This window comes from Larimichthys crocea, chromosome VIII, assembly GCF_000972845.2.
Source record: "Larimichthys crocea isolate SSNF chromosome VIII, L_crocea_2.0, whole genome shotgun sequence".
Lineage (NCBI taxonomy): Eukaryota > Metazoa > Chordata > Actinopteri > Sciaenidae > Larimichthys > Larimichthys crocea.
In genome coordinates, this window is record NC_040018.1 from 2,515,461 (window position 1) to 2,533,515 (window position 18,055).

The window sequence follows — 18,055 nt, forward strand, 5'->3', positions numbered from 1 at the left end:
CTTCAGTATTCCATAAGTCTATATTTTCCACTTTGACTCGACCTCCTCAGCCACAGAGAAACATTATATGATGTTGAGTGGTCTTGGATGGATAATTTGTTATGACGATGTAGTCTGCCTGCGGGGGTGAGCTGGTAGGGAGTCAGTGGGTGATTTGTATTACACAAATGAAGTCCATCACAGGAGATTGATGAAGCGGTCTTCATTATGGCTACACATTTTTGTATTCAAGTCAGTACTGCTATCTTTACTTCATACTTTAAATGGAAAAAACATGGAGAAAAACAGAGGTTATTATTGGGCGCTTGGATCTTAAGAGATTCTCAAACTCTGGTTTAACATGTCAGCTTCACTGACATGCAGATGAGGTCGTGAGAGGAAAAACTGATATACTGATAAATGATCATTTGATTGAAGAAGAATGAATGTTTGTCTCAAGAAGAATTACACGATCTAATTCAAATGACAGTGTGACAGCTCAATAAGTTCAGAGTTCATGAGAAATTTGCGACCTAAAAAACATGCTCACAGGCCAGAAATGGCTGTGGTACAGTGACTCCACAAAAATGCCATTTTTTTCTGGCAGTCACACAACAATCTAGCTCAAGTTCACTTAAGCTAAAAATCCTATTGTGAATTTTTTGAAACCTTTAGGTGATCTCACGCTCACACACAATTTCAGATTCAAACTTTTGTCTTTGTTAAGACAGATTAGACTGAGCGAGCCATGACGTTCAGGTAAAACTACAAAACTACCTATCAAGCCAGTTAGCTGAAGCAGACACAGCGTAGATGTAGGGAGGGGTAATGCCACAGAGTATCTGCTTTTTGAGTGGGAGAAGAATACAAAAGACCAGCATGTGGGATTTAGTGTTGCTGTGTAGTTGCAACCCCCTCGCTTTGCTCTTTACATCCTAGTCTGAGGAAGAAACTACAGTGACCAGTGACACTGTGAAAGACATGAATACAAAAGGCTTATTATTCTTATTTTCAGGTGATTATACACAAATAAAAACATAGTTATGAATATTATATTTCATTTCTGCCATGTTCTATAAATAGAGTCCCCTAAATCTGGCAAACTGGACCTTTAAAGGCAGTTAAAACGTTAATTCAGGGTTAGAGAATGATGTGTCCTGTCTGAGGGATCAGTACAGGAACACTCTGCTTCCCACTGCAGGTCCTAATGAGAGCTCCAAACATTATTTATTTATTTATTTGTTGTTTTTTTAATCTTTTCAAGCTTTTTTATTTTTGATAGAGACAGCTGAAGAGTGACAGGAATGTGTGGAGAGATCGGGAATGAGCCAGACTGTGCTAAGATGTGGATCGTAGGTGGTGGGTGGAACTAAGGCGGACTTGAAGCCTTGTTACTAAAAGCAGATTGCCCACCTGTCAATCAAAGCACCACTTAATTAACATAACTTTAAGCCTTAATATAATTTGAATGGTGAGTTACATAGAAATTCAGACTCAGCACGGTTGTCATGAATGAGAAATTAGCTATAGAGACCAAAACTGCTGTAAACATGTTTATTTCTGCTGTGAAGTTGGACATTTTAACATTGAGGCTTATGGAAATTGACTTGTTATGTAGCCAGCCTCAAGTGGACGTTTGAGGAACTGCACTTTGTCACTTCAGCATTAGCTTCACTTCACAGCAATGGCGGTTGCCGCTTTGACTGCTCTCAAAAATAACATAAAATGAGGGTGAGGTTAGCTCAGTTGTTGGACATCCGTCCCATGTACAAAGGCTCAGAGTAAATTTAGATTAAACAATATCCCAATAGCTTATTCCAAAGACATTCAGTTTAACCATGACCTGGCAATCTTTGGATGCTCTGTAATGACTACTGAGCTACCATGCAACATGCAGATGGCTTGGCGGATTGGAATGGTGGTGGCTAGGAAGCTTATTCTCCTGACCTGAAAGTCCAACACTCCACCTTGTATGGCACACTGGCTGAAAGAAATGCTGTCTATTATACAGATGGAAAAACGCTGTATGTACAAAACAAATACACAAAAAAGGGTTGGGAAAACATGGGGACCTTTCTTGGCACAGTGTCACATCACCTGACAACAGGAGCGCCGCCAGGAATTTTGGGCCCCATGACAAAAAAAATCAAAATCGGGTCCCCTCCTCTGTGCAGCTGTTGTCACCACATCTCTAGGATCTAACTATCCCATCAAAAGCTTTACATAACTCTAATTAAAGGCCTGCAACTGTTTTGTGTCTTGTAGTTCAATACTAGTACTAGCACAATATTTACTGCTGGTGATTTGTACATGCATGCAAGTCTGCATACAGTATGCAGTGCAGTTCACTATTTGATGCAAGATTTAAAAGCCACTATAAAAATGTGCTAAAGGGCATTTTTTACAGTATCAATGTATTTTTATTGTAAAATTTCAAAATGGAAAATTCTCTTAACGTTAATGATTGATTAAAAAAAAGAAGAAAAGTGAACAAACTCAAAGATATATTACATTTTAAATCATAATACAATAATATCATCCTCACAAAACAATGAAAACAGCAGATTTTTGAATTTAGCTGCACATATGTCAACAATATTTTTTGGGGCCCTTGTCAGTCGTGGGCCCTTGGAATTGTCCTAACTTTTCCCCCCTATTTGTCGCCCCTGCCTGACAACCATAGGGACTCTGACTTATCTAGTTATATAACTATGTAGTAAGGTGTTAACTTATTCATGCAATTTTATCTTGCTCTGGAGATACTGATATTGTGACAACTTTGTCTGAACAGAATAGCTATCTTGTAAACTGTCTGGCAGCCTTTTTGTTTTATTTTTTTTCTTCTGTATGTCCTATGACTGTCTTTGAAAAAATAAATAAATAAAGTATATTTAAAAAAAAACAATATACCAATAAACATCATCAAGGCATCAAGGCGTCAATGCACACTCTGAATTCAGCAGCAGACTGCTACACCCATGGTGTAAGAAGAAACGGTTCTGCAGGTCCTTTATCCCTGCTGCTATCAGACTTGACAACACCTGCATCTCCTGTCCATGTCTTATTGCAATAGTTTTTTCTACTTTATTTCATTTATACCTTGCAGTTATTATTTGTATCATGGTCACTTACTTTTGTAATATTATTTATATTATGGTCACTACTCTTGTAATAATATTTATTATTTGTATCATGGTCACTTTCTTTGCAATATTTCTTACTCTATGGTCACTTTACATTACAGTACTCTTTTTATATATCATGCCACTTTTATCCTCAGTACTTTTCTGTTTTGAAGGTTGATTGTTTTTGCGTGTTTATTGTGTAGGTTATAAATATTTCTGTCTGTTATTGTGTTTTTTTTTTTGCCTTTTCTACTTTTTTCTAACTTTGTAGTGTATGCTACACTTTCCTCTGCTGCTGTAACAAATACATTTCCCCGTGGTGGGATGAATAAAGTATTTCTAATCTAATCTGAATACTACCGACTGAGCTCTTCAGTCTGACTTCTGCGTCATCGTTGTTGTTGTTGTTGTTGTTGTTTTTTTTTACGAGTTTTCAGGAGGAGCACCTGAACGCAGCACACTTACAGCTCCACACAGTGCGGTCAGGTGACCCAGCAGCAGCAGCAGGCTCTCCCTCTCTCTCTCTCTCTCCCTCCGTCGTCTCCGTTTTTGGGCTCCAAATGTCGGAGGTGTTTTTTGTGCCTGGAAGAAATGGACTCTGGCAATGCACGAATTTAAACACTCAGAGATCCGATCAGCTGAGTCTGTGAATGGCGCCAAAACAGGACCCTAAACCTAAATTTCAAGAAGGTCGGTTAAAAAAAAAACAACAACAACGGCTGAATAACGTCTGCAAGGGGGCGGGTTTGTTGTTGTTGTTGATGCTGCTGCTGCTGCTGCTGCAACTAGCTCGACAATAGTGGTCTCTAGTCTTTTTTACTGCCCGTATATGTGTGGGATTAACTTAAAACACACCTATAATTAATATATATCAAAGCTAAGAAGCTCAGATGAAGCTAACCGTGTTAAAACAGACGTTAACGTCAGGCTAACGGCTGGCCGGCTAATGTGTGAGCTAACCTGTTAAAAACAGTGACTGACACACAAAAGAGCCGCTAAAAACACAAGTCAGTGCTCATTATATTAGTTTAAAATCAACTTTAGGAGCTTATTACACTTCAATATATTGTTATATGTTTTGTTATTTTGTGTATTTTCCCCCTCTTACTCTTTGTTTTCCTCTTCACAGGTGAAAGAGTCCTGTGCTTTCATGGGCCATTGCTCTATGAGGCAAAGGTTTGTACCAATAACATTATATATGTGTGTTATTAGTTGATTATTAACTGTGATTGATGCAGACCTGTGTGTGTTTTTCTCGCTTTGCAGTGCGTAAAGATCAGCATAAAGGAGAAGCAGATTAAATACTTCATTCATTACAGCGGATGGAACAAAAAGTGAGCAGCTTTGGTGTAGATATTATTTCGATTTCTTCTCGAGTGCATGCTTGGGTCATGTTCATTGATTTCTGTGTGTGTGTGTGTGTGTGGACTGAATAAAATCGCAGAGGACTTTTATATATTTTAATAATCCTGTTTTTTCCTTTGTAGCTGGGATGAATGGGTTCCTGAAAGCAGAGTTCTCAAATATGTGGACAGCAACCTTGCGAAACAAAAAGAGCTTCAAAAGGCCAATCAGTAAGTTTCCCTGCTTGTGCGTGGATCAAAATCAAATCAAATTTTATTTGTGATAACTCAAAAAGTCACAAAGTACATTTTGCCTCGGAGGGCTTTACAATCTGTACAGGGAGTGACACCCTCTGTCCTTAGACCCTCGGTTCGAGTGAGGAAAAACTTGCCCACAAAAAACCTTTAACAGGGAAAAAAGGTGGAAGAAACCTCAGGAAGAGCCACAGATGATGATGTGTTTTCCACGTACTTCATTGTTTACATCATTCTACATCCTACTGAATCAGCCTGACAAGATACTTTTAATATAATGTCCCAGAAATAATGTTTCAGTTAGTCTAGATTAGGGCTGGGTATCGTTTAAAATTTTTCGATACCAGTACCCTTAACACGATACCGATACCAACTGAGTACTTCATTCGATACTTTTTTTTTAGCTTGATTCAGTACTAATCATGTGAAAAGAAAGCAAATTGGTTGCGTGAATGTCACCGGCATCTCGTAATGATAACCAGCCAACTCCGCACGGCTTGAACCCGCTTTACCACCATACAAACTATTGGTGGACCAATCACACAGCGCGTTGAATCGAAGAACGCTTGTGGTGATTGGCTGCGAGCAAAACCATAGAAACAGTAGTTTTCTTTTCTTGATCTGGGTACAAAAAGAACCGATTGCAGGTATCGTTTGACAGGCCCAGTTTCGATACTACTTGGTACCGGGTTGTTTCGGTCGATACCTGAAAAGTATCGAGTACGATACCCAGCCCTAGTCTTGATCATATTCTTTCTAATATTTACAGAGACCCACCATTAGTAAGCACAGACTGAACCGAGCTCACTGGTGGGTGGCCAGTCGAGTTAAAGAGAGGTAAATACAAAGACAGATAGAGAAAGTCATGGAGAGCTATAATTCTAAACTTTCATGGAGATATGACTACAGGTAGTAATAATAATGATGATGATAGAGTGGATGTCAAGCAGGGACACCAAAGCTAAGTCAGTAACCTATAGCAGCATCACTAAGGGACGGTTCAGGACTCACCTGAGCCAGCCTGAACTATAAACTTTATCAAAGAGGAAAGTCTTAGGCCGTCTCTTAAATGTGTAGAGGGTGTCTGCCTCCTGAATCCATTATTAAGACCATTTTATACCGTGATTCGACCCTTTCAAAGAGCAGTGCACATAGTTTTATTTGCACAGTTTAGAAAGTGAAATTTTAAATGTGACCCAACAACTAACAAATATAATATAGACTTTTGGACTCTGTTAACGAAACTTGCACTTCAGTAATTATTGAAACATTAAAGTTGTATTGCAGTTCTTTAGTCTTCAAAGTCGGCGTAGTAGCTCGTTCATTTAATGTTCAAGGTATCTATTATCCCCAAGGGGAGATTTAAGGTGCAGCAGCAGAAAAACACATAAACATTAATAACAAACAACCATGAAATGAACAATAAATACATGCCATGCCAATACAGGTGTGTACACCTGACGGCAGTAACTCAAGTACTGTGTAGTGTGCGATTGAGCAACTCACCTTAACTCTGCAGTTTGTTCTTGTTATTAAAAGTGAGAGACCCGTACCAGCTCACGAAGGAGAAAGAAAGAAGAGTTTCAGATTCTGCTCAAACCCAAAATATTCCCACACCGGAGCTGTGGAGTGCATCCATTTGGACTTATTCTTTCAAACTTGATGGCTGAAATTCTGCAGTCACTGTCAGAAAAAACAAACACCTATTAACCTCGAATAGTACGTTATCTTCACTTCACCTGGTTCACTGTTGCGGTGTGTTTGTGTGGAGGAGCTTCCAGACTACGCCCACAGTGAAACTCAGACACCGAGAACAGAGACGAGAGGACAGAACCATCGTAACCAGAAATGACAGCAAAACATGTCTCAGCATATGCGCCAAAGTGTTATGATAGTAGGGGAAACCCAGCTGTTTGTTCAGGTGTTATGTTTGCTAAAATGTTGGTGACATTCGCATGTAAACAACCTCGCATGTAAACACAACACAACGGGCGATATCGTACAATATACGGACATGACCATGATCATTTCTGGTGCCCTCCATAAGTTGATGAGACAGGTTTACCAATGAATTTATTAATATTTGCTTTCCGTTGTTGATTTATTTAATGATCTCGACTCATTTTTTCTTCCACAGGGACCATTATGTTGAGGGAAAGATGAGGGGTTTAGCACCAAGCAAGAAGATTGCTGCTGTGCAGCAGAAAAATGTTGATCTGTAAGTGTTTTCTCACCTTTAATAATTCAACATATTGTGTACACATCCATAAGTGAACATAACGTTGCCTTGACAGTGTATATTGAATGAATATTGAACATCACCACATTGTAAAATGTGATATCGTCACTTAAAATGCCTTTTTCTCATCCTAGGAAAGTGAAAAAGGCAAAACAGAAGAGTGAGTACGATGTTTCTACATTTAACTCAAGTAAATAATCTTTATATCCCCTAAATTCAAAGGACAAGTTGTCCCAGCAGTTTGTCCTTTATGTTCAGACATTTACGATGAGCCTGGAGAGTATTTTTCAGCATTATGTTTCTCTGGCAGCTTCTTTCTGATTACATTATTATTTATATCAGAAAGACGTGACAAACAGCATTTTGTACATGGTAATACGTTAAATAAATTACTTGAATGTGTATTACATTACATGTATTTTTAAAGTAGCCACTTTTCATATTTGTATTTATGCACTTTTCATACCTGTGTGGCTCAGAGTTAGAGTTTCTAATGGGACATGAAAGTGCTGAAGTGTTGCCTTATTTAGATTACTTTTGTCTGTTTACCTGCTCATCCATTATGCCCAAGAGCATAGTCCTCTTTAGGGATCTGTGATGTTGGCAGTCTGTCAGACTTTCTTATTAAAACCTTCATTTCTACATGATTTCTAAGTTGTAATGGGTGTCTCGTTTTAGCCCCAGGGCCGGGTGAAGGTACCAGCAGCGGAGAAACGCCCCAGGGACCACGGAAGAAGAGGGCTCGGGTTGATCCAACTGTGGAGAGTGTATGTATCATCAGTTATTCATAACCCCATGGACACACATGAAAACATACCTTCCCTTGTTTATGTATAAAGCTGTGAAAAGGAGACGTTTTGGTCACCGGGCTTATGACCTTCCTTCTTGAGGTATGATTAGATTGGAAAAAGTTTTAGATCTCAGTGAAAAAGGCTTTAAAGTATCCAAACGGCTGTGAAATATAAATTGAAGGTCGTCTTTCTTATTTCTTTTTGATTTATTACTGGTGACAGTTGTTCGATTCATCATTCCATCTTATATGAAAAAGTTGGTTGGACATCTCTAACAGTAAGATGTGACAGACATTGGTCTCTAAATGGAAACTTGTCATCATATATCACCTCCTTGTAGTCATTATCTAACTCATTTAAGTCACTGGCAAACGTTCAAAGTTCCACATGCCAAATATTAAATTCAGGAAAACTGCTTTCAGTTTTTGTGCTGCACACTTTTTGTGTGCATTTATTCTCATGTCAGCTCAGTGATTTAAAAAAAAAAAAAAGATTGATTGAATGAATATGACTCACAAAATTGTTTGAAGAATCATTTCTTTGTGCATGAATGTGACCACCGTCCCCTGTTAGCCACAGTAAGGGAACGTCGGTTCTTTCCGGTGTACCGACTGCTGAGGAAAATGGTTTAATTTGTCTCAGAATGGCAGAAAATGTTGGCACCATGCAGTCAGAAGTAGATATATTCATTACGCGTACACACACCAGGGTTTCAACAAAAGGTAACAGTACTTATGCTATTAAAATACCTGAACATTTGAGGGTGGGGGCTCGTTGCAGCAGCTACAGAAGACTTAAAACCAGGAAAGAAGTGTTGGGATGCTGTGGTCGAAAACAAACACTACAGAAATGAAGGAGAGGCATTGAGAGAGAAATTATATATGTCTGTGTCTGTGTCCAGGAGGAGATGTTCACTAACCGCGTGGAAGTGAAGGTGAAGATCCCCGAGGAGCTTAAACCCTGGCTGGTGGACGACTGGGACCTCATCACCCGACAGAAACAAGTGAAAAAACACACGCAAACTGTCCACAAAGTCCCTGTGTTCGCTGTAGATTTACTTCACCCATGATGACCTGTGGAGGTTGGAAAGTTTCATCCTGCCTTTACTTCTGCTTTCTTTACAGTTGTTTCATCTGCCCGCTAAGAAGAATATAGAGACCGTGTTGGAGGACTATGCAAACTATAAGAAATCAAAAGGAAACTCTGACAATAAGTGAGAATAAACACCCTAACTTCCTTCCAATGCTGTGATTGGTATCCTGTGACGATCCACCTCATCACGCCTGCTGTCACACTGTTTGAAGCCGGCATTTTTTCACATATAATTTCCTTATACAGAACAAATTACAGGTTTCGACACAATCTTGTGCAATTTATCCAGCATGGTGCCATCTATGAAACACTTCCTCAGCCATCATGTTACATTCGGTGGAAATTTGAAGTATTTAAATGACCATAACTACTGTATTTTCCTCTTTTTAGCCCATTTACAGCAACTTTGTGCTAATATATGCTGGTCATTTTCCTAGACATGCCACATTTTTGTTGATGTGTCCATTCTGTCTTGTAGACGAACATTTATTTTTAATTATTTCAGCATATTTTGGCAATTTTCTTTTAGTAAAAAGTATCTAAGCAATGAAAAATAAACACAGTCGAGATTACATGCTGCGTTTTCTGATTTCGGTCGACATAGTTGAGTAGTTGAGTCTCAAGTGTCACATTTTCAAATTTCTTTCTCAGCAGGTGAATACACCATGTTAATATATTTAAATGACCTCACAGCACAAATGTAACTTCATAAAGTTTTGATTATTTTGTGCTTTTCTCAAGCAAGTTTTTACATTTTTTGCAAGTCTTTAAAGCTGTGACTCCTGAAGTCTCTCTGCAGAGAAATATGTAACTTTTTCTCTCGTCCCTTCTCAGGGAGTATGCAGTAAACGAAGTGGTGGCCGGTATTCGCGAGTACTTCAATGTCATGCTCGGCACTCAGCTGCTTTACAAGTTCGAGAGGCCGCAGTACGCTGAGATCCTGGCTGAACACCCAGACATGCCCATGTCTCAGATGTACGGAGCTCCACACTTGCTCCGCCTATTTGGTAGGACAACCTGAAACACACACACACACACACACACACACACACACTGACTTGATGGAGGGTTTTTTAACATTGTACAGACACTGGAGTACCTGTCTGAACTATTATACTGTAAGTGCTTTCAAACGATTCAATTTGAATCTGAGAATATTTTTCCCATGCTGTTATAATGGGTAAATTAAATATTGCGGAAGACCTTTTTTGTGGAATATGAAATGTTCTCTGCAGAGAGCTGGAACGCTGTGAGGTTAAAAAGAGCCATCGCTGTTCACTTAAAATTCACATTTGAAGTAATACAATCATATCAATATTACTGTGGCAGTAGAGAACTCATCCACAGGTAAAAACAGCTAAGTTGTATGGCTTCACTGTATATACAGTGAAAAACATAACTGATTTGCTCCTTGCCGTGTCGAAATAAGATTTCACTTTAGTTTAATTGAGCATTGCACGCTAAGATGACTCAGCTGGGTTCTTAAAATCACTTATTTAATTTGATTAATGACGACTTACCACAGTCAAGTATTATATAAGAGTCGGCCTTATTACCTAATTAGACTTAACATTTTAAACTCACATATATAAGACTAGCAAATAGGCTTGATTATAATGACTGCTGTGTATGTTGTCGGCATAAGAAGCAAGAAATTGTAGTGGCTGACGTCAAAATAAGTAATTTTACTATTTCTAATGTGAAAACAGAGATTCCTTCGATGTCTCTGGTTGTATTTGACACACAGCAATGATGTAAATCAATAATATAGATTGCTTTATGGCAGTGTAAATGATTTGTCCGGTATTGTCAGGAAAAAGAGACATTCTCTATTTGATATTTTTGTAGTTTTTCAGTTGAATTTCCAGATGATATATATTTTTAAAGATGATCACACAAGAACATTTTATCTATATATCTCAGCATGATTCTCTGATGAGAGTGTTGTTGATGTTGTACTGTGGCAGAATCATCATTGTTTGAAATAGTTGGCATGTTGAAAACTCCTGAATCTCCATCCTCACACATGTTGTGTCTCCCCCCTCCAACAGTTCGTATCGGAGCCATGCTGGCTTACACTCCACTGGACGAGAAGAGTCTGGCGTTGCTGCTCAGTTACCTCCAAGATTTCCTCAAGTAAGGTTTAACTCCCAGCACCCCACCAGAGACTCCATGTCATGTTTGGCTGATTCTAAAAAGTCATGTTACATCCACATTCATATTAGCGCAGCCAGGCTCAAAACATAAGCCATGAAATCGATTTTCCGCTCCGGGAAAACATTTTTTTGCTGAGACTGACTGTACACCCAGCAGCGTTTCATGACAGACCGATCTAACGTCTGGGTGTTTTGGGTGGAATCCATATTTAAAATGGTTCCACAGATGATCTGTGATTTTTGATTCTTTTTGATAGATGCTAGAAAATCTAAATCAAAACAATCAAAACAAACACAAAGCCTGTCTCTGTCTCGTTTAGAGTAGCAATGCAGACAGACTGACTGAAGTACATGTGATTATGAAGTGGTCACATAACGATGGAAGAAGTATAGAGATCCTTGACATAAGTAGAGGTACAGATACCACACTATATGTCTCAAGGTCTGAGTTAATTGGGTCTGATTCTCAGGCTGGATTTATGTAATTACATATTTAAGGCTGTCTGGTTTAAATGTATGCGGATACACTCATACAGTATCAAGTGCCTTTTTTATACATCGTTCTATTGAGTCAGACATCATAAAGTAGCTACGAGACATTTTATTTCTTAATAATTTTTTTATGCACGTTCTATCAAGTGTTCTTCCAGGGCCCCAGTGTGACATTTTCTGAATTAAACACGTCGTTCTCTATAAAGCTTACGGTGCACTAAACAGAGACTTTGTGCGTTCAGTAATGTGTTTACAGGTAATTCCAAATAAATCTGAAAAATAAATATTAAAAGTGCAACATAAAAGAACATATCAACTGACATGATTCAGGCTTTAAGGCTGGTCCTGATGTTACTGAATCTTTAGGTATCCAAATACTGCACATAAGGTACATTTTTATTTGTATAGCTGTCCACCAGTGTTGTAGTACTCAAGGTCAGTCTTTTTACTCTGTCTCTGCCTCAAACAAAGAGTCTGGATTAAAGTTCATGACCAGAGCTGCAGGGATATCGCTTAATTGTCTGTGCATTCTCTGATTTATTTGTTGTCTGTCTTGTCTGGGAGGAAACATCAGCCAAATCTTCTGGTATAAAATTTAGTTTCCTAAACTACAACGAGTTCATTTGCAAAACAGCATCCCAAAAAAAAAGGGAATGCTGAATGAGGTGACTCAATATAGCAACCACGCTGAATATTAGCTACTTAAGTATGCTATACATCGCCTTCGTCTTTGTCTTGACTTGGTCTTGGTCTTGGTCTCGTCCAGTCTTGATATACTCCGGTCTTACTTTAGTTAGTTTAGTTTAGTGACTACAATACTGCTGTCCACGCTCCAGTGTGTTACATTGCGTGAGTCATGCAAGCTGATTCTAAATGAATGAATGAATGAATGAATGCTGAAGAGTTTTCTCTTATGTACACATCTTATGTTTATCTGCAACTGGATGAGGCTCCTATTGGATTTCACAGGATAGAAGGTTGTGTGTCCTTCTTGCAGCCTCCACTATCCACTCTTTTTGCGTCATTTAGTATGTTTTAGATACTTGTTGGTAGTTCTGGAGTGGATGGCCATTGAAAAACAATTTTGTTTCATCCTTGAACAATAACCGTTTTCTGTGCCACGCCACCGTTACAATCAATTCTACATTTTTTTCAGGTACCTGGTAAAGAATTCATCCACTCTCTTCAGTGCCACTGACTACGAGGTCGCACCCCCAGAGTACCACCGCAAGGCTGTATGAGAGCTCTCAGCACACAGAGCTCCCACCGAGGCACGTCATCCCTGTTTCCCAGACCGCATGTAAAATAACCATTACTACCCTTTTGAGTGCAGACTTGGATGAGATTTTTCACTTGAACTGATACACTTCTACACAAGGTCTCAGGAGCTTATCACAGCTAAGAAGTTGAAAAAAAAATGTAGGCACCGTTTTTTTTTGTTTTGTTTTTTTTAGCTGAATCTCTCTCCCTTTGTTTTTCTTCTCGCTCTTTTTTTGCAAAGACATAAGAAAAAAAGTTTTCTGTTACTGTTTCCACAAGCAGCTCTTTGGTGTTCTGATAGATATTTGTTACTGTTGCATGTGTGTATTTATTAGTGCTTCTTCTGCCACATGAGGTGCAATTTAATGCTGGACGACACGGTCAGCAGTTCATGTTTTTTGTATCTGTATCTTGCGCATTTGTATCAATTTGTAAAAAAACAAACATGTTTCTACACATTGTCTACATTGTTTATTGTGTTTTCTTGTAAATTATTTGGTGTCGCCGCTCGTTCTTTCAGGACGCATTTTGCAAACTGTCAGTCATGATGAAATAAGATGAAGAATACCGCAGGAAAAGGCCTCACAGTGGCATCGAGGCACAACATCAGACATCAAAGGCTTACACTGTATGATCTGCTTTCATATTCATCTGACAAGACAGCGAGCAAAGACAGCCATCTTTAATGCATGAGTTCGGTTCATAAAAAATATAAGATTGTGCAAGTGCTACAAGACGGAGCCGTAATCAAGACAAAAAAATAATCCAAAATGTCCACAACTATACAAAATCGGGATGTGGAAATCGTTGGGATTAAGTTGTGATTTAAGACTCTTGGCCAAAACAGGAATTACTGCTTGTGTGTTACAGACTTAACAACACATGACAGACTACAGAATACATATCCCAAGATCAAAATGAATAAATTATTATGAATAAATAAAAGTTGGCCTTATCTTACCTTGTCTTAAGGCCGTGTCTCGCAACGATGAAAGACGTATTCAGGTCCTTTTATATATGAATAAAAGTAGTAATATTCCATTACAAATAAAAGTCCTGAATGAAATATTTTACTCAATCGATAATAATAATTTTTTGATTCGTTTGTTGATAAGAATTTATTTTATTAATCCAAATCTGCAAAGTAACAAATAACATGTACAAGTTTTATCCAACTTTATAGGTCTACTCCACATCTCAGATGTAATTATTGTACTTTTTACTCCACTGTCTGACATCTTTAGTTACTAATTACTTTTAAGATTCTTTTCTAGTGAAAATCTTCAAATGTGATTTTGAATTTTTATCTATAAACTGAAGGATTAAGTGTTCCTTTTATTTCTTAAGATAAAAAATAATCTTGGATTAGCTGGAAAATGTCAGACTTTTTATTGATGAATGTTTCTCACAGGAAAGCAACACTACGAATATGATCTTATAGAATATGATGCATTGACCCAGCATCATAATAAGCATCATAATAAAGAGTTAAAATGAGCACAACCTTAAACATCTATAGCAGTAAACTGCAACATACACAGTGGTGCAGCAGTGGTATTAATAAAAAAACATCATGTAAAACACTGTCAGGGAGCATACTATGACTCAAGTAAAGGATCTGAATACTTCTTCCACCACTTGTAAGAGAAAATCTAAAATCAATGTGGCTATTTGCTTCAGTAATATAGTGAAGGTGAAGTATTGCATTAAGTGAAAATGCTCAAGTACAAGTAGGCTATTTGAGTGGATGTACTTAATTAGTTCCATTCCACTTTTACTCAAAGAAAGAATCTGAATACTTCATAGATTTACAGTCCCTCAAGGGTCCTATGGTCAGTCTTTGCGCCTCCAGCCGAGACTGGTGGTGCATCGATGGCAGTAATGTCTCCATAGCAACGCTGTTGCCATAGACATAGAGACATTTAATGGCAGGTAGCATGCTGTTAAATATTCCCTCAAAGTAAAGAATGTCACACAGTGTAGGACAGTATCAGGAGACAGAGGGGAGTAACGCGTTTGATAGTAATGACAGCATGATTTTAAATATTCAATGGTAAGCTTGAGCTCCAGTTCACAGGGGATGATTAGAGCCCACAAGGGGGCGTCATTTTCTTCTTACGTTTTTAATTAATTCTACCAAATACTCCATGTTCACCTGTTATTTTGACCTACATCCTTGTTTATTTAGCCTAACGTATCTATATTAACATAGGCAGTGGTGGAGGAAGTACTCAGATCATTTAAAAGTGTAAAATAGTTCTGCATTTGCACTTAAAGTATTCAATACAAAAAAAAGAAAAGAAAAAAGGTTAGTATTTTATCAGGTGGAGGTAGAGCGAAGTTTTTTAAAAATTTAATAGAGATTTAATTTAATAGAGAAAAATCCCCATCACGTAGTTTCCCTGTCACGATTCTTGTTTATCCAACCTACAGTACAAAGTTCAAAATGATTCAAAAATCAGTTAAAAAAGTTAAAAGCAACAAACATTCATGTACATATACAGAACAGTTTATGTACTGGTACTATCTCAAGCATGAGCTAGTGAACAAATTTTAGTTTTTATATTCTGTATTATTCCTGTACGTGTCCTCAGATGCTGTCTCCTAACATTTTATATGTTGGTACAAATCAACTTAATGCTTTTGTAAATAGATACATGTACTGTATATAACAGCACAGTAATAGGCTCACTCTACTAATACTTATAGATAAGTATTTGTTCTAGGAAGTAAGTAGTTAAGTTTAAGATATTTCAGGTATTTATTTAAAGTAGAAAATGAGACGTGGGGCTGTTATATTTGAAGCTATTTGAAGTTAAGTAAATACGTTTTATTGCTGGTATTTACATTGATATGACTGTTTATATATATATATGTAATAAATGCAGATAGGAAGGGCGGTTAGTTTATTTTTGGGCTTCATTTGAGGTTGTAGACAGATTCCAGTCGTCTATGTGTCTATTCCAAGTAGCCTATATTAATGGTGAATAAATAATTCAGCTGCTTCACTGAGGTAAAAGTAGCAATAACTCGGTAAATGTCCCACATTTAACATCCACAGTTATAGCAATACAAGCATTAAAGTGTAATAAATAATAAAAAAAATAGCAATATTTACATATAGCAAAATGTCATCCTGACACTTTTAATTTTGATTCAACAGTGCTGTGCTTCTGTAACCACTTATCCTCATTAGGGTCCTCTATGCCTGCTGACTTAGGACGAGAGGCAGGGCACACCCTGGACAAGTTGCCAGTTCATCACAGGGCACATACAACAAACAACCATTCGGCCATGGGCAATTTAGAGTCACCAGTTAACCTGTTAAGTGCATGTCTTTGGAGAGAACCCACGCAAACATGGGGAGAACAGCTGAGGTTTGAACCAAGAACCTTCTTGCTGTGAGGTGACAGTGCTAACCACCGCACCACCGTGCCACCACCAATATATATATTTAGCCTTCCTTTAGATAAGGAGCTGACTCCACATCTGGTTCAGTGATTACAAAAAAACACAGGTATAATAAAAAATAATCTTTTTTATAATAACTGTTTTGTTAATGTAACTGCTTTGGCGTCTCATTACTCCGTGTGGACTGTATGTATGCACACCCAGTCAAAGCAGTGCTAGGTGGGTCTACATTAGAAGTTGCAGACAGATTTCATTCAGTGTGTCTATTCCAAGAAGCCTATCAATAATGATGAATAAATAATTCAACAATAACTCTATAAATGTCCAAAACTGAACATCTACAGTTGTAGCAGAAATACAAGAAGAAAAATGTAGACAGCAGAGAACACAAAGTGACATTGTCACAATTCTTGTTTTGTCCAACCAACAGTGCACAATTCAAAATGATTTCAAGGTTCAAGGTTCAAGAGGCGGTTTATTGTCATTTCAACCATATCCACAGTACACAGTGAAACAAGACTATGGACTATGGTGCTACATGGAACATAGTACAGCCAGGACTACAATAAAGTGCACACACATTACAAAAAACATGAAGGACTACACACACACACACACACACATATATATATACAGTATGGCTATATGAATGTATAAAGTATGATATTGATAGATAGATTGATAGGTACGGTAGATATTGAATAAAACAATTACAGTAAGCAGCAACAGGTAAACAAGGTGCATGGATATATGCGCACGTTCAACAGTCTGGCTGCCTGTGGGAAGAAACTGTTTCCTGTTCTGGTAGTGTTAGATTTTAAGTTGTGGAACCTTCTTCCATTTCTTGATTTAAAGATCAATTCAAATAGTTAAAAGCAATTATCAATAAAAACAGGTTTAACAAATTAATTATCTTTCTTTTCTGTTTCATGACAGGCTCGTACTAAATGGCTAAAGTTAATAAACAAATGTAAATAAACTTAAGTATGAATGTGTTTGTATAAAGTTTATATGTTTTGTGTATAAAATAGCCATCACATAGGTCTAAATGGTGGCGTAAAGAGACATATTTCCTCCTATCACAGTACAGTAAACCAGGTGTGCAGTGACACATGACAGACAGACAGGTAACCTGGCAACAGGCAGTTTGGGTAGATTACACATCACAGGTGTAAATTCAAGGTAGTGGATAAATAACAGGTAGTCTAATGAGAGTTTTTAAGCAGGTTGCTAAGAGAATAATAAGCAGCTTCCAGGTGTTTGTGTCTACAGGTAAGCGTGACGTCACGCCAGGAGAAATCCTGCTCCGTCCCAGGATGTCTTTCCCAACTTCTCCCAAACGACGCTTCACGAGGAAGTCCCGCCTCTCGGCGTTCCCTATTGGATGAAACGCAAACCACAACCGCGCGTACTTCAATTTGATTGGCTCTTGGCTTTGCTTGTCAAATCAAAAAGCGTGAGGCAGTGAGTTTGCGGTTAGGCGTCAGGTGAAACTCGCTCCGTGTGGAAAAAGAGAGGACAGATTAAAAAAAAAAAAAAAAAAAAAAAACTTAGTTCGTGTGAACTTTCTGGAAAGTTTTTGCTACTTTTTTATGAACTTATTCAGTTAAGGAGTGTGTTAACAACAGGAACCAACACGTTACAAGATGAAAAGCCTCAAGTATCGGTTGAAAAAGCACGAAGTCACCATAACAGTAAGTTGTTTTTTTGTGTGTTTTGACTAAGTTTCTCTCACCATTGTTGACGCAGTACACTGTGTCCTCACACCGGGGGTGGTCACTGTTTCTAACCCTGACTTACCTCGCAACGAACCACGTTAACCTCGGTCATGTTCCCACGGTGGTGTGGCTGGAAAATTCACCGCCAGCAAGTTTAAGCACCTGCACCACCCATCTGTGTGTGTGTGTGTGAG

At 38.1% G+C, this 18,055-nt stretch overlaps 2 protein-coding genes across 3 annotated transcripts in view; both read left to right on the forward strand.

The window, feature by feature from the left end:
* The first annotated feature begins 3,572 nt into the window (after positions 1–3,572).
* On the forward strand, positions 3,573–13,197 carry LOC109142332 (mortality factor 4-like protein 1). 2 transcript variants are annotated; one of them, XM_019275781.2, is made up of 12 exons: positions 3,573–3,794; positions 4,234–4,280; positions 4,371–4,438; positions 4,592–4,678; positions 6,840–6,920; positions 7,076–7,131; positions 7,620–7,708; positions 8,634–8,735; positions 8,857–8,945; positions 9,659–9,831; positions 10,876–10,960; positions 12,629–13,197. In XM_019275781.2, the coding sequence occupies exons 1-12, from the start codon at positions 3,755–3,757 to the stop codon at positions 12,711–12,713; spliced, it is 1,002 nt and encodes a 333-aa protein (XP_019131326.1). In that variant the 5' UTR covers positions 3,573–3,754; the 3' UTR covers positions 12,714–13,197. The 2 variants fall into 2 exon arrangements, with proteins under 2 accessions (XP_019131326.1, XP_019131327.1); XM_019275782.2 differs by having other exon boundaries at positions 3,574–3,794; positions 7,076–7,101.
* A 4,376-nt stretch (positions 13,198–17,573) lies between these two features.
* Positions 17,574–18,055, forward strand: part of uacab (uveal autoantigen with coiled-coil domains and ankyrin repeats b) — a 43,515-nt gene continuing 43,033 nt past the window's right edge. The window contains exon 1 of the mRNA XM_019275843.2: positions 17,574–17,837. Coding sequence (XP_019131388.2) covers positions 17,790–17,837 — 48 coding nt within the window. The 5' untranslated portion in view covers positions 17,574–17,789. The remainder of the gene's footprint in view (positions 17,838–18,055) is intronic.

What these genes read in the sequence shown, in the direction of transcription:
- LOC109142332 (XM_019275781.2), top strand. Translation starts at nt 3,755, where the DNA reads ATGGCGCCAAAACAGGACCCTAAACCTAAATTTCAAGAAG. An exon ending in TAAACCTAAATTTCAAGAAG is followed by an intron (nt 3,795 to 4,233) that starts GTCGGTTAAAAA and finishes TCCTCTTCACAG; the next exon opens with GTGAAAGAGTCCTGTGCTTT. An exon ending in CAGCAGAAAAATGTTGATCT is followed by an intron (nt 6,921 to 7,075) that starts GTAAGTGTTTTC and finishes TTCTCATCCTAG; the next exon opens with GAAAGTGAAAAAGGCAAAAC.